Source organism: Hemitrygon akajei, chromosome 3 (genome assembly GCF_048418815.1).
Source record: "Hemitrygon akajei chromosome 3, sHemAka1.3, whole genome shotgun sequence".
NCBI classification, from domain to species: Eukaryota; Metazoa; Chordata; class Chondrichthyes; order Myliobatiformes; family Dasyatidae; genus Hemitrygon; species Hemitrygon akajei.
The window spans coordinates 185,606,576-185,631,047 of NC_133126.1; the positions used below are offsets into that span (position 1 = coordinate 185,606,576).

A 24,472-nucleotide genomic window follows, 5' to 3' on the forward strand; every position below is an offset into this window, starting at 1 on the left:
TAGTGCTCTATGTCTCTAAATCATATTCCCTAACTTAACAGCACCACAGTGGGATAAACTGGTCTATTGTCTCTAACTTAGAGCAAGAGCTGATAATTTGTTTAAGGCAGTGATTAGATAATGGGAGACCATGAACCAGTTCAACTTCTCTCTGTAGAATTGATCAAATGGCAATCTTAGATATGAATAATGTGGAATCACTATTTTGTACAAGATTTCATCAAGAAGGAACAATATTGGAAAGAAGGCACAATAAATCAGTGATTATAACCTCAGACTTGGGAACAACATTTTAGTTAGACCACTTCTCGTGCAGGTATTTAGCCAGGCCCAGCTAGCTCAGGCTTAGTTTGATGATTCTTGTTGGAATCATCAAGAATTGTTGGATTCTTGTTAGTGAAGACCATATTCTTCGGGAGGAAGGGTGTCCAAAACAGAGCCCACAGTCACAGTCTGGGGTCCAAATGTTTCACAAGAGAAGCTAAATTGGGGGAAAGAGGGAAGAACACACAGACGGGAGTAGTAGACTATGTGATCTCTCAGGCCTGCCCAAATATTCAGTAAGCTGATCCTCTGAATTAGTTTTCCATACCCCTGCTTTTTTCAAAATTCTGTACATCAATTCAAATAAACCTTATGGAGAAGATGCTATAGAAAACATAAAAACAAGTGTCGAGATCATAACATTATTTGTTTGTTATGTGCATATGATCATGGCTTTTCCATTCATTTCGATAGGTCTGGACTACAAGAGCAGGGATGTGGCGCTGAGGCCTCCACTTTGAATATTGTGGACAGTTTTGGGCTCCTCATCTAAGAAAGGATGTTCTGGCTTTGGAGAAGGTTCAGAGGAGGTTCACAAGGATGCTTCTCGGAATGAGAAGGAAATCACAGGAGGAACATTTTATGGCTGTGGGCCTGTACTCACTGGAATTTAAGAGGATGAGGGGCAATCTCATTGAAACTTTTCAAATATTGAAAGGCCTAGACAGAGTAGATTTGGAAAGGATGTTTCCCATGGTGGGAGAGTGTAGAACAAGAGGGCACAGCCTTACGATAGAGGGACGCCCTTTCAAAACAGAGATGCGGAGAAATTTCTTAAGCCAAAGTGTGGTGAATTTGTGGAATTTGTTGCCACATGCAGCTATGGAGGGCAGGTCGCTGGGAGTATTTAAGGCAGAGATAGATAGGTTCTTGATTGGCCATGGCATCAAAGGTTACGGGGAGAAGGCCGGGGAGTGGGGCTGAGGAGGGTTAAAAAGGATCAGCCATGATTGAATGGCAGAGCAGACTCGATGGGCCAAATGGCCTAATTCTGCTCCTATGTCTTATGGTCTTAAATGTTGAAATCGAACTCGCATCTATTACTGCTGCTGGCAAAGTTAACATTTAGCATATGAGAGTGCGACAGATTCTGATGGAGAGGAAGATTCACTTAAACAGATTTGCTCTACCTTAGATAGAGATTTGGATCTTTCAAACCGTCAAGCCGCAGTTTCTATTTTGTTTAACTTTATTACAAATGTCAGTGGCAAGGTAAAATTCTGGATGTCTCTACCTTGGTTGTCAGGTTGCATGATGACCGTGGCCGAGATGTGTGGGAACAGATTCATCGTGTCTCTGCGCATTCCTTGGCTGGTGAAGGTGTTGCCCTGGAAGTAAATGCCATGGATATCGACTTCTGAGCCCAGGCCAATCAAATGCCAGGACACTTTATTCGATTTGCACATTGTCAGGCCTGGTTGATTGCCGTACATATATCCGTTGATTGCTAAAAAAAATCACGTTACAGAGAAAATGAGAAGGCTTTCTCAAAAGTAGATAAAAGTAGATAACAGATTTCAGACCACTCTTGTGTCAAATCAGTTAAATAAAACCTATCAGGGACAAGCCCCCCCCTCCCCCCATTCCTACCGTCATGGAGGAAGCGCAGGAGTCTAAAGATACACATTCAATGTTTTAGGAACAGTTTCTTCCCTTCCACCGTCAGATTTCAGAATGGACCATCAACCCATCAACACTACCTCTCTATTTCTCCTCTACACTCCTTTTTATTGTAATTTATGGTAACTTTACATCAAACATCGCATTGCTGCCACAAAAACAACAAATGTCATGACATGATTGAACTGGGTTGTGTTCTCTGAAGGCTGAGGGGAGATCTCTAATGTAGAAGGAATCTTCATTACTGTTTCTGTAACAATTTTGTTTTTCCAGTCAGAGTTGTTAGCCCTGAGCTGAACCCCTGAACCACTGGCCTCTACCCTTTGACCTGTTGACATGGATGACCCTATCAAGAGCCAATGCATAAAGCCGTGACTCCAGCCATCAAAGCTCTCTGGGTTATTGAGACACAAAAGCCTCCAAACCCTACGACAAGTTTGTGATCCTCTTGGAGGTTCCTTGCAAGATAGGAGGATATTTCAGCCTATGATGACTCACAGAGCAATCCCAGTCTCTCATCAATTTTATCTGTAGCCAATAAATCCTTGAACCTTACAACTGCAACCAATTGCCAAGCACAATTTTGTACACAAATATCTCATTTCAAGTCATTCATTCATTTGTAGGGATATAACCAGATGGGTCCCTTTTGATCATCTTAGAGACTCACAGTGCATTTTGTTTGATTCCTGGAAGTCTTCATCTTCTTTGTTGACAGTTTTAGGCTTGGTTGTAAATCTGTTAATGTTATTCTGTAAATACCAGCTTAGATTCTCATCAAACACTGTCGCCATCAGGTAGAATTCCTTGCCCATGTTTTTCTAGAAATGAACAACGAAGATGAATGAAGATGGATGAATGAATTGAAAAACAAGCTTACAATTCCTGCCACTGTAAAATTTACGCTTTTCAATGCATCTCATTTACAACTTAAGAAACATTTTAATACATTTATTCTCACGACGCGAGGGTTATTGGCAAGTCCGTGATTTATTATCCATCCATAATTGACCCTGAACCAAAAGGTTTGCTAAACATTTGCACCACAATACGTGTGGAGCTACATACTCAGTATGCAGACAAGAAATGTCATTGGTTGACAGACATCACAAAAGCAAGTGAGTTCTTATCACTGTTTGATATATAGAACATAGAACAGTACAGCCCTTCAGCCCATGATGAATATGCTGAACATGATACCAAATTAAAATAAATATTTTCTGTCTGACCATGATTTTGATCCCTTCTGCAGTTAGAGCGTTCTTAATGGGTGCATCACCATCTGGTATGGGGGTGGGGTAGGGCACCACTGCACAGGATCAAAGTAAGCCATGGACATTTATGAACTCAATCAGCTCCATCATGGCCCCTAGCCTCCCCAGCATCCAGGACATCTTCAAGGAGCAACGCCTCAAAAAGGTGGCATCTCTCATTAAGGACCCCCATCACCCAGGACATGCCCTCTTCTCGTTGCTACCATCAGGGAGGAAGAACAGAAGCCTGAAGGCACACACTTAATGATTCAGGAATAGCTTCTTCCCCTCTGCCATCCGATCTCTGAAGGGACATTGAATCCAGGAACACCATCTCTTGACTTGTTTTCTTTTCTCTTTTTGTACTATATTTAATTTAACTTTATATATCTTACTGTAATTTACAGTTTTTTATTATTATTTATTGCAATTTATTGTTGCCACATAACAACAAATTTCATGACATATGCAGGTGATATTAAACCTGATTTTGATTCTGATGCCTGTTTTATTTGTGTGTCTATCTATTGGCCTTTTAAATCCCACTATCATGTCTGCTTCTACCACAGCCCTGGACACCCATTCCTGGCACCTACCACGCTCTCGGTAAAAATCTTGCTCCACACATCTCCTCAGCCACTTCCAGGACAGCGGTGACACACGGCGCATGTGGAAGGGCATCCAGGACATCACCAATTAAAGGACAACACCACCTGACTGTGCAGGTGATGCCTCCCTCCCAGATGCGCTGGATAACTTCTACACCCAGTTTGAGGCGGAAAATGATGTGGCAGCGAGGAAGTCCACCCCTCCTACAAATGACCAGGTGCTGTGTCTCTCTGTAGCTGACGTGAGAAGAACCCTGTGCAGGGTCAACCCATGGAAGGCTGCTGGACCAGACAACATCCCTGGTAGAGTGCTCAGAGGATGTGCAGACCAGCTAGCAGATGTTCTCACTGACATCTTCAACATCTCCCTGAGCAGCGCCACCGTTCCAACGTGCTTCAAGGCCGCCACCATCGTCCCTGTGCCGAAGAAGTCTTCAGTGTCCTGCCTAAATGACTACCGTCCTGTTGCACTTACATCCATCATCATGAAGTGTTTCGAGAGGCTCGTCATGAGGCATATCAAGACCCTGCTGCCCCCTTCACTGGACCCCCTGCAGTTTGCGTACCGTCCCAACTGCTCAAAAGATGACGCCATTGCTATCACCCTCCACCTGGCCCTAACCCACCTGGACAAAAAAGACACATACGTTCGGATGCTGTTCATAGACTTTAGTTCAGCATTCAACACAATCATCCCTCTGAAACTGATTGGAAAGCTGAGCCCACTGGGCCTGAACACCTCCCTCTGCAACTGGATCCTAGACTTCCTGACTGGGAGACCTCAGTCAGTCCGGATCGGGAGCAGCATCTCCAACACCATCACACTGAGCACCGGGGTCCCCCAGGGCTGCGTGCTCAGTCCACTGCTGTTCACTCTGCTGACCCACGACTGTGCTGCAACACACAGCTCGAACCACATCATCAAGTTCACTGATGACACGACCGTGGTGGGTCTCATCAGCAAGAACGATGAGTCAGCTTACAGAGAGGAGGTGCAGCGGCTAACGGACTGGTGTGGAGCCAACAACCTGTCTCCTAATGTGAACAAAACAAAAGAGATGGTTGTTGACTTCAGGAGGGCACAGAGCAACCATTCCCCACTGAACATCGACGGCTCCTTGCTGGAGATTGTTTAGAGCACCAAATCTCTTGGTGTTCACCTGGCAGAGAATATCACCTGGTCCCTCAACACCAGCTCCATAGCAAAGAAAGCCCAGCAGCGTCTCTACTTTCTGCGAAGGCTGAGGAAAGTCATCTCCCACCCACCATCCTCATCACATTCTACAGGGGTTGTATTGAGAGCATCCTGAGCAGCTGCATCACTGCCTGGTTCGGAAATTGCACCATCTCGGATCACAAGACCCTGCAGTGGATAGTGAGGTCAGCTGAGAAGATCATTGGGGTCCCTCTTCCCGCCATCACAGACATCTACACTACACACTGCATCCGCAAGGGAAACAGCATTATGAAGGACCCCACGCACCCCTCATACAATCTCTTCTCCCTCCTGCTGTCTGGGAAAAGGCTCCAAAGCACTCAGGCTCTCACGACCAAATTATGTAACAGTTTCTTTCCCCCAAGCTATCAGACTCCTCAATACCCGAAGCCTGGACTGACACCTTGCCCTACTGTCCTGTTTATTATTTATTGTAATGCTTGCACTGTTTTTGTGCACTTTATGCAGTCCAGTGTAGGTCTGTAGTCTAGTGTAACTTTCTCTGTGTTGTTTTTTTTTACGTAGTTCAGTCTAGTTCAGTCATGTAACACCATTGTCCTGAAAAACGTCATCTCGTTTTTACTATGTACTGTACCAGCAGTTATGGTCGAAATGACAATAAAAGTGACTTGACTTGAGTTGACTTGACTTGAAGCTCCTCTCTCACCTTAAATGCATATCATCTAATACTTGACATTTTTACCCTAGGAAAATGATTCTCACTGCATCCTCTATCTATGTCTCTCATAATTTAATGAACTTTTATCACGTCTCTCTCAGCCTCCAACTCTACAGTGAAGACAGCCCAAGTTTGTCGAAGATCTCCTTGTACTCTCGAATCCTGTCAGAATCCTGGTAAACCTTTCCTGCAATCTTTACAAAGCCTCTACATTCTTCCTATAATGAGATGACCTGAACAGCACACCATTTTTTTTCTCTGTTTCATGGGTGTCAGTGAAGAGTAAGGATTTCAGGTTGTACTGTATACATTCTCTGATACTAAATTGAACAATTGAACCACTGGACCATTGTATACTCTGGAATTTGCATAGGTGTCATTACTACTGTTAACACTTCATTCCAGAATTATTAAATTAATTGAATTGAGCTGGATCAAATTTCAAAGTGTAAAGTAAATTTTTATCAAAGTACACCATATTTGGAGATTCATTTTCTTGTGGGCATTCATATTAGATACAAAGAAACAGAATAGAACCAATGAAACACACTAAGACAACCAACCAATGTGCAAAAGAAGACAAATTCTGCAAGTATCAAATCAAAAGTATAAATACTGAGAACATGAGTTGTAGAGTCCTTGAAAGTGAGTCCATAGCTTGTAGAATCACTTCAGTGATAGGGTGAGTGAAGTTATCCACTCACTTTGACTCCATCTTGCTACCGCCCCGCTCCATTTTCCCCACTGCTATCAGGCTTCTGGACCAATCACCTCATCCACATCCTTTTCCCGGAGGTAGTGCCACAGTCTTGGTCTCTTAACTCTGCCTCTCACAGTTATTCCGTAATTGTCACTTTTGCACTACCTCAGTTTACATAACCACCTTTTCACCATTCTGCTGCTTGGCGCTCACATTTATCGCTGCATTTGTATGTATTATTACCACGAACTCTGTGATCATCTGGGAAACAAGGAATTACAATGAATTTCACTATGCCTTGGTGTATATGACAATAAGCTAATCCAGTCGTGCCAACACTGTCATATGTCCACACACATTGATATTACTTTGAAATGAAGCAAGTGTGCATAATAACAAATTGTGCATAGTTCCCCTAACTATTACTTCAGTCACAGCACTGCACTGTAATCAATTTAAACCACTTTTTGTAATGTTGTTTATGCTGTATTAGACATACAGTACTGTGCAATAGTGTTAGGCACATACATATGTATAGCTGGGGTGCCCAAGACTTTTGCACAGTATTGTAATAATTTTATGTATTGCACTGTACTGCTGTTGCAAAAAAACCCCAACAAACTTCATGACATAGATGAGTGATGATAAACCTGATTCTGATATGGGTCTCTATTGTGGACCGAGAGTGGGAAGAGGGCATGGTTAGGAAAGGGGAAGGGAGAAGGGAGGGAGCAGGAAGCACCAGAGAGACACTCTGTAATGATCAATAAGCCAATTATTTGGAGTCAAATGATTTTGGCCAGTGTCTTAGAGCTGGGTGTGTCTGCACTTGTGCCACAACCCCCCCCCCCCCCACCCCTGACACTCCTTCTCTGCCAGCTCTACACCCCTCCTGCGGTGGTCCACTCGTGCCATTCTCAATCCTTTCCATATTGACAAACACAGTACTGTGCAAAGGTCTTAGGCACCCTAGCTATATATAAGACCATAAGACATAGGAGCAGAATTAGGTCACCTAGCCCATCAAATCTGCTCTGCCATTCAATCATGGTTGATCCTTTTATCCACTCCTCAGCCCCATTCCACAGCCTTCTCCCCATAACCTTTGATGTTGTGTCCTAACAAGAACCTATCAGTCTCTGCCTTAAATACACACAACGACCTGACCTCCACAGCTGCCTTTGGTAACAAATTCCACAAATTCACCACCCTCTAAACAAGTTAAAGAAATTTCTCTGCAGCTTCGTTTTAAATGGATGCTCCTCTATCCTGAGGCTGTGCCCTCTTGTCCTAGACTCCCCCACCATGGGAAACATTCTTTCCACATCTACTCTGTCTAGTCCTTTCAACATTCAAAAGGTTTCAGTGAGATCGCTCCTCATCCTTCTAAATTCCAGTGCGTACAGACCCAGAGCCATCAAACGTTCCTTGTATGATAACCCTTCCATTCCAGGAATCATCCTTGTGAACCGCCTCTGGACATTCTCCAATGCCAGCACATTTTTTCTTAGATGCGGAGGCCAAAATTTTTCACAATACTCAATGTGAGACGTCACCAGTGCTTTATAAAACCTCTGCATCACACCCCTGCTCTTATATCCAAGACCTATTGAAATGAATGCTAACATTGTATTTGCCTTCCTCACCACTAACTCAACCGGCAAGTTAACCTTTAGGGTGTTCTGCACAAGGACTCACAAGTCCCTCTGCATCTCAGATTTTTGGATATTCTCCCTGATTAGTAAACAGTCTGCACATTTAATTCTACTACCAAGACGCATGACCATGCATTTTCCAACATTGTATTTCATTTGCCACTTTCTTGCCCATTCTCCTAATCTGTCTAGGTCCTTCTGCAGCCTATTTGTTTCCTCAACACTACCTGTCCCTCTACCAATCTTCATATCATCTGCAAAATTGGCAAAAAAGCTATCTATTTGATCATCTAAATCATTGATATACAGCATTTTTTAAAAAGCGGTCTCAACACCAACCCCTGCGGAACACCACCAGTCACTGGCAGCCAACCAGAAAAGGACCTTTTTATTCCCACTTGCTGCCCTCTACTAATCAGCCAATGCTCTAACCATGTCAGTAACTCTCCTGTAATTGCATGGGCTCTTAACTTGGTAAGCAGGCTCAAGTGTGGCACTTTGTCAAAGGCTTTCTGAAAGTCCAAATATGCAACATCCACTACATCCCCTTTATCTATCCTACCTGTAATCTCCCTAAAGAATTCCAACGGGTTCATCAGGCTATATTCGCCCTTAAGGAAACCATGCTGACTTTGTCCTACCTTGTCCTGTGTCACCAAGTACTCCATAAACTCATCCTTACCAATTGACTCCAACACCTTCCCAACCACTGAGGTCAGGCTAACTGGTCTATAATTTGTATTCTGCTGCTTTCCTCCTTTCTTAAAGAGTGGAATGAAATTTGCAATTTTGCCAGAGTCCAATGATTTTTTGAATGATATATCAATGAGTCCAATGATATACTTTTTCACTGTACTGTATATGCTAGTATCTATGTATTTATACACATTTTATTCCATATCCATACTTCTAGTATTATTTTTATAAAACTTGTTATTCTTTATATTATTGAATATTGCTTTTATTTTGCATGTCGGTAATACATGCATATACAGTGAACAGGTTGATTCTTGATCCTTGCAAGAACTCTTTACGAGGGAAAAAGAAGATTTTGTATTTATGGATTTGATTCTAGCTTGGTTCTTGACATTGGTGTGAAGTCCATGTGGAATTTGAACTGGGAGTCATCAACACACTTATGGTACCTGTTTGCCCTTTGAATCCAACACGTTCTTTTTGCAGACAATGAGGGGCCCAACCAGACCTGAGCTGCTGTCCTTGATGGGGTCCACTGCCGAGTAATACAGTCTGGTCAGGCACTCAGCTTCATCCTTGCCAGGCCCAAAATCTTTGGGGATCTTCCACTGATAAATAAATGTCTGACCAGGCGAAACATGGGGCGATCGGGCAGGCTGTCCCACATACTCTGCAAAGTAGATGTTCATTTCAAAGCCATTAAAACTCATTTCAAAACCCTTCAAAAGATTCAGCACATTTGTCATGGGATGAGGATCTACGTCCCATGCTTCACTGATGGATGGTGTAATTAATGTCCTTAATTATTTTATCAGCTAACACTTAAATGTATCCTATTAAAATAATCCTATTGTCTTGAACTTATGCAGCAGTTTCAATTTTAAAAATGTCCATGCTCTGTGAAATGGAATGGGGGGGGGGGGGCGGTGAGTTGGTGGTGGAGCTGTAGGGACGATAGAGGATTTTTAAGGTTGAATAGCCCAGGATTTGGACTACAAATGCCACAGCCACTGACACAGAGAATAAGGGATATGTGGAGGAACAGAGATAGATACAGAGGAAGAGAAATCAAGAACATGGAAGCACTTCTTCTTGTTACTGGCATTCCTTCTCCTTGACCAATCTTCTTTCTGAATCAACACAGGGAATCTGGGATGATTTACCTCCATTCATGTGGCAGATGAGACGAATGTGGGACTCTCTGATAGTTGGGTCAGGGAAGGGCCAGTTGAGATCAGTGTAAGATGAGATCATGGGCAGGTAAGGTCAGGGAACGATAAAAGCAGAACCAGGTGAGGTCAGGGACGGGTGTGGGTAGGACCAGATAAGGTCATGGACAGGTGAGGTCAGGAGAGGATGTGGTCATGGGTGGGTACAGTCCAGACCAGTTGAATTCAGGGATAGGTGAGGAGAAGGGGCAGGTGATGTCAGGAGCAGGTGAGACCAGCACAAGGTGAGGCCAAGAGTAGGTGATGTCAGGGGGATACTGGACCGAGACCAGTTAAGGCCAAGACCAAGTGAAATCAGAGCCTGGTGAGTTCAGACCATGGTGAGATCAGGAGCAGACGCCAGGGGCAGGTGAGGTCAGGGAAGGTTTTAAACCCACAGATTAGAATTTTAAATTGTAGGATTTTGTGGCCAGTGAACCATTCTTGGTCAGTTTGGACAGAGCTGAGGAGTGAGCAGGGAAGGGGAGAAGTAGTGACATTTGGGCTGAAAATGACAGGAAAACTATGACAATGTCATGAACTTATTTAAGATGGCTTGAGCTAAGCAAGTTTAAAAATTACACATTTTGCATTGTCTGGATCAGGCCCAGGTCTTGTTATATTCCTTCAACTCCAAATGACTTTGGATTATTCTTTGGCTGGGTTAAAAATTACAGGCTACCCTTGGTAAGTTTCCTGTGGCTCAGAACAGCAATGTTCTGGAGGATAAAATATCTATTTTTGGCAGATGGATGTTCTCAGATTCAATTACCTGTTGTATTGATTTGATACTTCGCTCCCTCAACATCTTTCTGGTAGGACACTCCATGTGGTTGTATGCTGTAGGTTTGGCTGGCGTTGTTCCAAAAAGTCACCTTGATGTTATCTCCAACCTCTGCCTTAATGACAGGTCCTACAGAAGATAAGCAATCATGAGTTACAATTTTATCCATGAGAGTGAGTAACAACAAGAAGTTGTGTCTACGTTATGGCCCCCTCATTTGGTTTGCTATTTATTTCTAGCCACTTGTGAGATACTTAGCCTACTTGTAAGTTTACAGCTGTTGTTCATTACCTACTACCATGTTGCTCAGGTCAGCCATTTTGTTTGTTTGCTAATCGCTTGAATATTTACTTATTCGTTATTAGTCAGAAGCACTTTGCTATGCGTCGAAGGAACTTTAATCAATATTTGATTCCATTTCTCGTGAGATCGCTTACAGGGGTGTCAAACTCATTTTAGGTCACGGGCCGGATTGAGCAAAATGCAGCTTCATGCGGGCCGGATCAGTCGGATGCGTGCGAACGCAGCTTTCGTTGCCTCCGTTTTTTCAGCCTGCTCTCATGTGTCTCAGTCTCTGCTATAACTACAAAGTGTTTCACTTTACAAATTCCGTTTCTTATGAAGAAGACTGCCGAATAAACACTAAAAACCCTGAAAACCTGGTACCTGAATAAACTCAGCATTAGCCATATCATACGCCATAGGCGCTTCGATTACTGGGGCCAGCTTTAATAGTAATTAGATATTATCTCGCGGGCCATAAGATAATTCCACCGCGGGCCAAATCTGGCCCGCGGGCCTTGAGTTTGACATATATGGTAGAAGCACTGTCTTTGTCTCAGCTTCTTGCACGCTGAAACACATTGGTGAATAATAAAATTGGCTTCAAGCTACAAACTAGTCTAGTCTGGAGTTTACCAATCTGCCTAGCCCAAGAAAAAGGGAGGAAATTCTTGAGTGGGGCAGAATGGTCTATTCAATGAAACAAATTGTCCAAAGGTAGAACAGCAGATCACTATGACAGAAGGTTTGGTGCCTGACAGTTGGATTAACATCTAAATTGTCATTTTTCTTGTAGTCTTACTCTCTACATGATTGTTTGTATATTTGCATAATCACCATTGACTATGACCCATCACCTTCCAACTGAATCTCTTGCCTGGCAACTATTCTAGGGGTATCTAGGCAGATTAACTAAGCAACTGGTTTGTCCTCAGGACGTCAGACACCAGTAGTACATCTTGCACCACCATGCCATAATGTCATTCTTCTAACCTTCAGTGAATGTCAGCGTGGCCAGCTCAACATTTCCTTGTGGGAACTCCTTCATCTCAGAAATTAACCTCATGTCTTCTTCTTCGATGAACATACAGTATATCCCTCCTCGAGTAAGGATCACAAAACCATACATAGTCCACCTAATGTGGTCTCATAAACACCCTCTACAGTAAGAGCTTGGGATCCAGCTGTGGCATTGTGCACATTTTGATCTCTATGTAGACCCTAGGCTCAATAATCTGTGGAGATTCATCCACCCACTAATGACATCCACCCTGCCCACCCCCGTCTCAGCACAATGTGACACCAGTCTTATCTCTCCGGCAGGCAGAAGGATGCCATTCAGTTCACTAGGCCCATGCTGGCCATCAAGGGAGAATGCTATTTTCATTTCCTATTTCCTCTCATTCTCTCTCTCATTTATCTGCATCTCTGAGACAAGTGCACATCAACACCTCTTAAATTTTTTGTTATTGCCTACACTAAAGTGGCCAATTAAACATTTTGGGATGTTGGGGGTAGGGGTGGATGGGGCAGAACAAGGCACTGAAGGGAAATCCACACACTCACGAGGAGAGCAACCAAACTCCACAAAGGCAGCATCCGAGGTCAGGATAGAACCCAGGTCCCTGGACTAGTGAGACAACTGCACTGTCCACCATGCCACTGTAAGATGCCATTGCTGATTTAAACCAAAACACGCTTAGAGCAGGGATTGTGGTTTTGTGCAGCCGTGTAAATTGAGTCAGTGGTGATTTCTACTCGGCTGCTACTTGCTCTGACTCAAACAGAGATAAAATTGGGTGAATTGTAAAAACAAACTTAGTTAAAGTGTTCTGTTACTTCACCCCTAGTGACATTGGGTAAAAGTCAAGTGTGAAACAAAAGTATTTTGTGTAATGCTCAAGATAGCTCAAAGAGCTGAAGAAAGTTCGAGATTTTTTCTTACCAAGTATTCCGAGATGTTGCTCATCTGGTGTTCTGGGCTTGAGCTTTTTAAAAGTGTCATCTGTGTATTCCCTGTAAACAGCCTTAATGTACTTTCCTCCAATTCTATTTTCTCCTTTTTCAAAGAATACCACAGCATCTCTAAAGATGCAAGAAAAAGTAGCCATTAGTAATAGCTTCGTGCCTCTCTTTACAATATTCAAGAAGCTGCTTTTTTTTCTGGCCTGCTTTCTGTTAGGCCAGTCGAGAACCTGGAAAATTGCAAAGCAATTGGTTCTTAAAAAATACAAGCATGTGAACAAAAAGTACCGGGAATCTGAAATAAACTCATGGCTTACCCCTCCACAAAGGTGGAAGATTAAGTTAAGCTGATGCTTCCAAATTAGTTTTGCAAGGAAACAATGTGCGGGAGTTGGCATAACTCAGTGGGTGAACAGCTGGAGGTTTCCCTGCTGCTGCAGTCCGGGCGAGGAGACACCAGAGGCGGTGTAGCGTGGTGTCCATGCTCAGCTGAGAGCTGGCCTCTCCCGTCAGTGCTGCCCTCCAGTGTTCGATCAATGGAGTGACAGGCTGGATTGCGTGTGCCTGCGCACTGCAAAGGATGCGACATGACGCCCAGGGGCTCGGGCTATGTATGTATGTGTTTGTTTGCTTGCAATTTTGAATGTGCTGTTTATGTTTTGCACCTCAGCCCCAGAGGAACGCTGTTTCATTTGGCTGTATTGATGCATGGTTGAGTGATAATTCAACTTGAATTTGAATTTAGAGACATAGTCTATCCTACACTGGTTCTCTAAAACATTGGAGAGGCACACTTTGGTGTTGCTCAGTCCCAAGAAAGGTGGAAGTTCATTACCATCATGTAAAGAGAGCATTAGGATTTGGTTTCAACTCACGTGGTTAGAGTTTTTAGTTTTTTAATGGAAGGATTCAAAGTTTTTCATTCTCGGATATTTTGGGGTTAGATATATCCAAGTATGGTTCAGCCAAAACTGAACGAATGGGCAGGGCTTATTTTTTTACTTCCTCATTGGCAGACATTGTTCAGAAGAATGAGAAGACATCTCATTGAAAGTTGAAAAATTCTTACCGAGTTCAACATGGAAAAAGTTTTCCCTTACCAGGGAGGCGAGAACCAGGAGTTACGGTTTCAGAACAAGGCAAGGTTTGAATAGGACCGAGATAATGAGAACTTTCTCACGCAGAGGACAGTGAATCTTCGGAATTCTCTACAAAAAGGACTGTGGAGGCCTGGCGACTAAGTTAATTCAGAGCAGCAATTAGTAGATTTATAGATATTAAGTTAATCAAGGGATTTGGGAACTGTGCAGGAACACGGAGCTGAGGAAGAAGAACAACCACAACCCTGTTCAAAGTCAGAGCAAGCACCGAGATACTTGCTTCATACATATTATATTTTTAATGAGGAAACAGGTTGTAATCTGTTGGCACCTGTTGTATTTAGTATAAGCATATGGCTTTTGAAGGATTTTGTGGACAGCATGCCATAAATCTGGAAGAAAATTCAGAATCAAAGACAGGCAATAGGGATCTCAGGCTATTATTTAGAAGTGACAGAGTCAAGACCGGAAAGAAATATCACCATGGTTACCACAATAGCTGTGGGGTAAAAACATAGTCATTCATTGCTTGTCCATGTGTTTGTTAGGATGTATTCTGGAGTTAGGGGATATAGCAAATATTCATTTCACCAGCAACCGATTTTCAGATGTGAATGTGGATTGCAAACTGAATTTACAATGCAGCTCAGCATATGCATGAAGGCAACCTAGAGTTAGTGGGGGATTAACTTTCATTTTGGGTGTCTGGATTGTGTGTGCGAAGAAGGAAGTGTTTGAAAATAGTATGTAATTCAAAGGAAAAATTGTAGATACATTGTAACTATAGAATTCAGTTAAGGCTAACTGGGAAATTCATTTTTACTTAGCTTTTCAGCAATTAAACTGTACCAGTGATAAATGTCAACCATGCAAAATTTACATTTTCATTAATTAACATAAAAACATGATTGGCCGTTAAAATATACAAGTAGACTGTCAGGTGAGATGGGGAGTGTCATGCCAGTGGTGAGCTGGTAGATGGCAATGAGTTTTAGTAACTGAATATGCCTTTGAGATTGGTTGTGTTGTTATTACCAATTTCAATGTTCTTCTATAGGGATTGAAGGTGAACCATTGCCTGACTGAAGATTTTTTAAAACATGACTTTGCTGCACACTGAACAAAAACCATGAACGAATCAAAAATAAAATACAAAATATTCATGCCCTAAAATAAAGTCACCCTGATTCAACAATTGAGTTGTTGTAAAATCTATTGTCAAGAATTGAACAATACTCATAAACACTGGCATAAACATAAACACAGACACAACGCCCGATCCATGCAATGAATCTGAATCGGAATGCCTTCAGTACCAGATCTAGAGATTTGTCTGCATCTCTGTTATCTTCCAGCCCTAATAGTCCGAAGTCCCTGATAAAGATACACATGCGAACACTGCAGTGAGACATACCCTTGTGCACTGTCCAGAGGCTTTGCTGTGAATTGGTCCACGCCTGATGGTCCATAGTCCCATATTATTTCCTCTGCAGCAATGTAATATTTTCTTTCCTTTCCTTTACTTGTGTCCTTTTTGGCTTTCTTCTCGTAGTCTAGAACTTCAAACAAAGCCTGCATTCCAGCTGTAATCATACAAATTCACCTGTTAATTATCATGTAGGGCATTCATTTAATAGACGTTAAGTTCAAACATTCCACAACAGGAACCGTAGAGTGAAAGGGGTTTTTTTTATGGTGAATATCCTGGTTAGATTTGTCAAGCTACTTTTTTTTAATAGGCTACTGATCTTAAATCACCAAGAATATAACGTAACACAGTAGAACAGAAGGTTCTGGGAATACGGATCCATAATCTTCTGAAAGTGACATCATAGGTTGATAGGGTCATTACGAGAGCTTTTGGCATATTGGCCTTCTTAAACCAGGGCACTGAGTACAAGAGTTGAGATGTTAGTGTTGAAATTGTACAAGCCATTGGTGCGCCGAATTTGGAGACATGTGTGCAGTTCTGCTCATCTATCTACAGTAAAGATAACAAAAAATTTGAAAAAGTGCAGAGAAAAAAATTACAAGTCCATTTCCAGGACTCGAGGAACTTAGTTGTAGGGAAAGGCTGAATAGGTTAGGATCTTATTCCCTATAGCGCAGAAGAATGAGGGGAGATCTTAAAAATTATTCGGGGTACAGATAGGGTGAACGCATGCAGGCTTTTAGCTCTCAGGTTGGGTGAGACCAGAACAAGAAGTCAGAGACTTAGGATGAACAGTGAAGTATTAAAGGGGAATCTGAGAAGGAGCTAGATAGGTATCTTATGGATAGGGGAATCAAGGGATATGGGGACAAGGCAGGAACCGGGTATTGATAGTAGATGATCAGCCATGATCTCAAAATGGCGGTGCAGGCTTGAAGGGCCGAATGGTCTACTTCTGCACCTATTGTCTATTGTCTATTGAATCCCTTCATTTTGAGGATAGAAGTTTGTTCCCTTCATAGTGTGGAACAAACTGCCAAAAAGGTGGTAGGTGCGAGTTCAATTGTAACGTTTAAGAGAAGTTTGGATAGTGATGGAAGGGTATAGAGGTCTATGGTTGGGATGTGGATGGATGGGACTAGGCAGAAGGCCAGGCTAGTATGGACTAAATGGGCCAATGGGCCTGTTGCTGTGTGGTCATGCTCTATGACTCTATTCAATGCTGAGACCCTTCATGTGGAACAGCAAAGCCAAACTTACATAAAGACACCAAGAGTGAGAAGGAAACTTTCACACCTTCTATGTGGTCGTTTACTTGACAGCTGAGAAGCCATTTCCCAGGGTTATTGGCCACCATTACAGCGGTAACAAAAGTGGCAGGGAATAGACTGATGGTATCAGTGTGGTGATGAGCATTATCCAGCATTTGCCCGTGGAAGTACGCTGAGTGAATATCCACCTCGTTGCCCATTCCAAAAAGATACCAGACCACTTTGTCTCCAGCAAACATCGATAGGCCAGGAAGGTTCCCATAGACGTATCCATTAATAGCTGAAAAATTTAAATGGATAGAAAGGTGATTACAACTCATTGTTTAAAACATTACACGTTCATATGTCAGGGAGTATTCCATACTTCAATAATCTCTTGCCGGCCCCCCACTTATTTTTTTCTGGCTCCTCATCTCTTTTCTTTCTTTCTCTCTAATATGCACAGCATCCTTGCCCTCTCTCCCTGTCCTCCCATCATCCATTAGTCATGAACACCTGGAGTGATGGTGGGGCACCACAGTGGTGTAGAGGTTAGCGAGATGCTAGTACACCTCAGGGCGTTCCAGAGTTCGGAGTTCAGTTCTGGCACCGTTCTGTAAGGAATCTCTGTACATCCACCCCATGGAATGCGTGGGTTTTCCCCAGGAGCTCCGGCTCCCTCCCACAGTCCAAAGATGTACCAGGTAGGTTAATTAGTCATTGTAAATTGCCCTATGAATAGATCAGGTTTGTCAGGGGTTGCTGGGACAACGAGGCTTGCTGGGCTGGAAGGGCCTACTCCGCACTGTATCACTAAATAAATAAAAATAACTATCCACCAGTGTTGGCATCTTCAGGCAATGTGTGCCCCAAGGTTTCTCTGTACATAAGCACTCCTAAGATCCTGTTGGTACTTGACATTCACACTTGTCTGGATTAAATTCCATCTGCCCCCTCTGTGCCCAACTTTCCATCTGATCTATATTTCCTCTGTATCCTTAGGCAATCTTTGCTATTTATCTTTCCACCAATTCTCGAGTCATCTGCAAACTTACAGTTCTAATCAGACCACCTATGCTCGTATATATGTATGATAAACAAAGGTCATAGCACATACCTCCCAAATGGCTCCCAGCCCAAAATGCCAAAAGGCTCCTTTCAGACCCATTAACTGCTCATTGGAAGATTAAATCCATCCTGTTGCCACTGGTCCCTCTTTTGGGGGCTGTCACAGTCTGCAGAACCTCCCCACAACTGTTCTCCTTCACCACTAACCCAGTCTGAGTTAGCACAAAACAGATCATTATCCATCAGATATTACCTAATCCGGCAGGTATATGTATTAAACTAAAGTGATCAGATTGACGTGGCAGAGATGGTGCAGTAATTACAGCAACACACTTCATAATGAACCTAAGAGTAATTGGCATTGTATTTTGCACTGGACCATTATAAATACGTGAAATATTTGGACTGTGGGAGACTGAGGACAGCGTCAATGCCAGGGTTTGTCACCCTGAGCATTTTGCGTCAATGGTGATCCATAAGAAAAGTGATTTATTGATGCTGAACCCTCCCAGAGAACAGGTAGTCAACTCCTGATTTCCCAGGGACGGCTCAGGCTAACAAGAGGAAGGAGGGTTCGGACAGATGCTTGGATGTGAGTGGGCTACAGAGGTTCTCAGCTCAGAGCAGTCAGGGATCTGTAAGTTTGGAGAACAGGGAAGGCAGATACCTAAGGGGGGCAGATGCATTTAAATCCTTTCACTAAGCCTGAACCAGGCCTCCCTCCCATCATCAGAGATGAGCTTTATTTGTCACATGTATGTAGAAGCATTAAATCATACCTGTGTCATCTGTGTCAAATCAGATCAGCCAGGATTCTGCTGGGGGCAGCCCACAAGTGTCACCATATTTCCAGCATCAACAAAGCCTGCCTTCAACTCACTAACACTAACCTATGTATCTTTGGAATGTGGGAGGAAACCAGGGCACCTGGAGGAAACCCATGCAGCCAAGGAGAGAATGTACAAACCCCTTACATAGAGCGGCGGGAATTGAACCCCAATCGGTAAACGCAGGCGCTATAAAACAAAGCACTAACTGCTATGTTACCGCGCTGCCCTAAACCCTCCTGTGAGTCATGGGCATGGAAATGCCAACAAGTTCAGACTGCCATCTGCTTCTTTGACCTGAAAGTGCCTTTCTCATCTCTAAGGTCAGGTTTGGACATTGCTGCAAGTAATAGGAAACGTGGGTGTAATTGGTGGCCTGGCCAACACAGAAATAGCATGTGGTGTAGACCTCAGCAGCAGAGGCTCCTCGGAGGAAGAGGGAGAGGTTCCATGTTTGGGAAGAGCAGCGAGGAACCCAATGTCAGGATTGAAGGCTGGAAGAGCAGAGTGAACTGTCGGTGAGAGGTGAATCAGGACCACAGGAACAAAGAGCACAGACCATGAGCACGAGTAAGTCTACAGATGCTGGAAAGCCAAAGCATCACACGCAAAACACCGGAGGAATAGTCAGCAGGTTAGGGAGCATCTGTGAAAAAGAATAAACAGCCGATGTTTCAGGCCGAGACCCTTCTTCAGGACTGAGAGGAAGGGGGAAGGTGTCAGAATGAAAAGGTGGTGGTGCAGGGTGGTGGGAAGGAAGAAGCTAGGTGGAACACAGATCAGGCCAGAAACCTGGAATATGCACAATATTATTGCTAGTGTTAATAAGATGGATAACAGCGAGGACCCAGGACCCTGTGACAAAGAACACATAGACGATGAAGTGCTAGTTACACATCTTCCTGAAAGTGGAGCATTGCCATTGGATGGACTTTAAATGTTCTCTTACAGTGCATTTTGTTGCTTTCAATAAAATCTTCATCATCTTTATCCACTTTCTTTGGGTTAGTGCAATATCTCTTGATATTGTCATCAAGATACCAGCTCAAGTTTTCATCCACTACTGAGAACAGGAGGGCAAACTCTTCATTGGCTATTTGCTTGTCTTGTTTCTTCTTGCCAGTTAAAACACCTGAAAGTGAAGTAGGAAGTAAGAAATAATTCTTGACATCAATTATGAGTGGTATCAAGGAAGAAAGACAGGCATCACAGCTATCTTCTTAAATAAAGTTATGATTTCATATTCATAGACCATGACAGTGCAGAAGCAAGTCCTTCAGCCCATTTAGTCTATGTTGGCCTGATTTCTTTTTAGCTAGAAACATCTACCCAGACCCAGACCATAGCCCTTCATACTCTTCTGATCCACTGACCTATCCAAAATTTTCTTTAACATTGTGTTACGAACCCCATAACTGGGTCACTTACCAGCAAAGATAGAGAGGTCCGTTGAAGTCTGATGATACTATTTTTAACAGTATTTATTAGTAAAAATACACAAAAATAATATCAATGCAAATATACAGATAATATACGTCGTCAATACTAAATCTAAAAGTGCGGGTATAATAACAATCAATAAGAAATAAGCTCTATCGTTGTCTAGGGGATAATGTATTGTCCGATGGAAATATAAAGTTCACTCAGTTCATGCAGGCTGCAGCCTTTGGGGACCGCTGGGTTGCAATGGTTGGAGAGAGAGAGAGATTTTTGGGAGAAAAACTTGCCGGCTTTCCTTTTATGATTTCGATCCGTCGGGAGTCCCGTTGGTGTGGCCGTTCACTTGTGGCCTCTCCTTTAGCTAAGCCGTTCTTCTGTGGTGAGCCCGCCAACCCAGGCAAGGGAGGACGCACACGAGCCCCCCACCGGTTGTCGCTATTAAATGCTGTCACGGGATTTCTAGCGTTTCTCCTGGTGCGTCTAAAGGGGTTGTTCCCCAGACCCTCTTTTATCCTTACTCACGGGGTCTCAGATGTCAATCAGGTTGGGATGATGCAATCCCTCAACCAGCCCACTCTGGTCGTCCCCTGAGGGGCTTCAATGAATAGTACAGTACTCAATACACAATTCCGTCTCCAAGAGACAATAGCCGTTATCAGTGGTTTCGTTTCGCTGAGGCCAGGACACATTCCAAATCTTGTGTATTCTGCATGTCTCTCTCTCATTTCCCGGGTCCCAGACCCGAATTAATAGCGATCTTGCAATTCTCAAAAAGGAGGGGGCGACTTCGTACCCTTCAGCCCCTCAAAGTTGCTGCACATTCATAACAATTGCAACTGAACCTGCGTCCACTACATCCGCTGGCAGTGCGTTCCTCTCTCACACCATCCTCTTAGTGAGACCATAAGACCATAAGATATAGGAGCAGAATTAGACCATTTGGCCCATGGAGTCTGCTCCGCCATTTCATCATGGCTGGTCCATTTCCCTTTCAGCCCGTCTCCTGCCTTGACTAGTCAAAAATCTGTCAACTTCTGCCTTAAATATACCCAACAACATGACCCCCCCCCCCCCCACAGCTGACTGTGGCAACAAATTCCACAGATTCCAAGAGGTTCCCTTTAAATATGTCACCTTTCACTCTACACTTCTAACTCCTAGTACATCTCACTCAACCTGAGAAGGTAAAGCCCAAATGTATTTACCCGATCTGTACTTGTAATTTTGTATACCTCTGCAAGATCTCCTCTCATTCACCAGCACTCCAGGGAATAAAGACCTATCTGATTCAACCTGTCCCCATAACTCAGGTCCTCAGGTCCTGGCAACATCCTTGTATGTGTTCCTTTCTTCCATTGGTGACTGTAGAGTACACCACCTGCAAAAAGCACTGCATTAACTTATCAAGGCATGTCTGATATCACCTCCGAGACCTTTGTCCTCTTCTACCAGGATGTATAATGGCAGGTGGTGCCGAGGCACACCATCATCTGCAGCATCCACTCCAACTCGCACATGTTCTGACATGCAAAGGTATTGCTAGTCTTTGATCTCACACCTCAGTTACCGTTGCCCTCCCCTGGCTTTGCCCAGTGTAGTAGCTGGATCCAGCCGTCTTTAGCCGCTCCATCAAAGACCCTCTTCTCATCAGGGTATACCAGTCAGGAGCAGAAGTAGGCCACTCAGCCCATTGAATCTGGGTCCAGTGTTTGATTACGTTGTGGCTGTAAACTTCAACTCCTTAATTCTATCTAACCTTTCACTCTTTTGCTCCTCAAGTAACTAATTACCTCTGCCTTAAACTGCTTCCAGTGCTCTTTGAGGGAGAGAACCGTAAACTCTCCCCTTTAATTTATATCAAAGGTCCCCCCTTTTTTAAACTGGGACCACCCACGTCCAAGTTCTAGATTCACCCATAAGAGGAATCATCCTCTCCACGTTCATCCTGTCAGAGTCTTTTATATCTCACTTGAACACCGTCTCATGCTTCTAACTGTTTTTATCCCAATCTCACTGGACCCCATCACCTATCTGTTTCCCCTCTCCTATCATCTCCATGTACTCATCTCCTTCTCATTCCCCCTGATTCCCCTCTGCACCTTCTTCCTTTTATTCCTTGTTCCACTATCCTCACCTATTAAGATTCCCTTTTCTTCAGTCTTTTGTTACCTCCACCTATCACCTCTCAGCTTCTTACATCATTGTCACTCTCCTCACTCCCTTACCTGGATCTACCTAACACCCACTACCTCTTGTGCCACCTCTTCCCTCCTCTCTTTTTTACTGGCTATCTCTCCTTTAGCTTTCCTATCCGGATAAAGGGACTCAAACCGAAATGTTGGTTGTTCATTTTGCTCCGTTGACTCTGCCTGTCTTCCTCCAGTTCCTTTGTGTGGCCCTTCACTTGCTTCTCACTTGTCTAGCCTCCACTCATGATTTCACCCGCTCTTTCCATGTCTCAGTCCGACAAACTTCCTCTGAACTGCTTCTTACTCATCTTTCCTTAAAAAAGGTCAGAAGATTAAAAGTGTATGTTTGCTGATAATTGACAATAGAATTGTTGAATTCTATTGGTAATTCATGGAAAATGAAACATCCCAGATGTATAGTGGAGAGAATATTGACTGGCTGCATCACAGCCTGGTATGGAAACAGTAATGCTCTTGAACGGAAACGTCTATAAAAAATAGTGGATATGGCCCAGTCCATCACGGGTAAAGCTCTTTCCACCAGTGAGAACACCTGAATGAAATGCTGTAGCAGGAAAGCAGTATCCATCATTAGGGACCTCCACCATCCAGGCCAAGCTCTCTTCTCGCTGCTGCCATCAGGAAGAAGGTACAGGATCCTCAGGACTCACAACAACAGGTTCAAGAACGGTCATTGACCCTCGACCATCAAGCTCTTGAACTTCGCTCAACTTTACTTGCCCCACCATTGAAATGTTACCGCAACCTATGGACTCACTTTCAAGGACTCTTCCCCTCATGTTCTCAATATTTATTCCTTATTTATTTATTATTCTTGTGTTTTTCTTTTCGTATTTGCACAGTTTGTTGTCTTTTGCACACTGGTTGCATGCCCAGGTTGGTGCGGTCTTTCATTGATTCTGTTATGGTTATTATTTTATGGATTTATTGAGTATGCCCACAAGCAAATTAATCTCAGGGTTGTATATGTTGACATATATGCACTTTGATAAGAAATTCACTTTGAACTTTAAACTTTGAAGATGCATTTTTGCCAATTATTCTTGAAGCTGTCGAGGATAATCATTACCTTTTTTACAAATGATCAATGGTCCAATAAGCCCAGCTGAAATATCCATGGGAGCATCAATATGTGAATGATAGATCCTTGTCAAACAATCAAAGTCATCTTCTGCTGGGCTATGATCTTCTGTTAAGGTCCAGGTATAGGTGTAATTATTTCCTGGATTTACAATATCATCCCGTTTCTCCAAATCTGTGGAGTTGTCAGGGTAAAATGCTCCTGTGAGAACAAAGGAGAAGATCAAATCACTGATAGTAATTGCATGTTGTCAGGCTGAAATTGGAGACAACTTGGCCAAAATTTCATGACCATGAGCTTTAGTGAGCAAATGTGGGAAATAAATGTGAGAAAAAGACTTCCATCACTAATTACCAGCCTGTCAGCACCACAAAAACCCAAGTCCTGGACACCCTGAACATATGATTAGGCATTTTGGAGACTGGAGGAATGGAGTAACTGGCTTCTGCAGGGCAGAGGGTATCTTCTGGTGGGTGGGAACAGGACATTTGCACCTCCCTCTCTCTCCCACAATGATCTGAGGCTAGGTTGGGCTGAACTGATGTGGAGCACTGAACAGACTGATGCACTCACTGAGTCAGTGAGGTCGGACAATCTCACCTGGTCCAGGAACACCACTGGGATTGTGAAATGGGCCCAGCAGAGATTGCACTTTCTGAGGAAACTTAAACAAGCATCACTCCCCACTAACATCTTAACTACATTCTGCAGAGGCGTGGTTGAGAGTGTGCTGACCTTTTGCATCACAACCTGGTACTCCAGCTGCAGTGCTGCCGACAAAAAAGCCTTGCAGAGGGTGGTTAGGGGAGCAGAGAAGGTTATTGGGGTCTCCCTACCTTCTGTCCAAGACCTCTTTCAGAGTCGATGCCTCCAGAAGACACGGTACATCATTAAAGACCCCTCACACCCTCTCCATGAACTGTTTGTTCTTCTGCCATCAGGTAAACGTTACAGGAGCATCAAAACTAAAACCACAAGGCTACTAAACAGCTTCCTCCCACAGGCAGTCAGACTGCTAAATAGCTGCTCTACCTGACTCTGCTTTGGACACCTTTAACTTGCACTGGACACTTA

At 43.4% G+C, this 24,472-nt stretch overlaps 1 protein-coding gene across 1 annotated transcript in view; it reads right to left on the bottom strand.

Moving 5' to 3' along the window:
* cp (ceruloplasmin) overlaps nt 1-24,472 on the bottom strand; it is a 63,296-nt gene that overhangs the window by 20,671 nt on the left and 18,153 nt on the right. The window contains exons 3-11 of the mRNA XM_073041575.1: nt 23,387-23,599; nt 19,617-19,799; nt 16,819-17,073; nt 15,505-15,673; nt 12,971-13,110; nt 10,732-10,872; nt 9,201-9,421; nt 2,615-2,765; nt 1,559-1,771 (exon numbers count right to left, since the gene is read on the bottom strand). Coding sequence (XP_072897676.1) covers nt 1,559-1,771; nt 2,615-2,765; nt 9,201-9,421; nt 10,732-10,872; nt 12,971-13,110; nt 15,505-15,673; nt 16,819-17,073; nt 19,617-19,799; nt 23,387-23,599 — 1,686 coding nt within the window. The remainder of the gene's footprint in view (nt 1-1,558; nt 1,772-2,614; nt 2,766-9,200; nt 9,422-10,731; nt 10,873-12,970; nt 13,111-15,504; nt 15,674-16,818; nt 17,074-19,616; nt 19,800-23,386; nt 23,600-24,472) is intronic.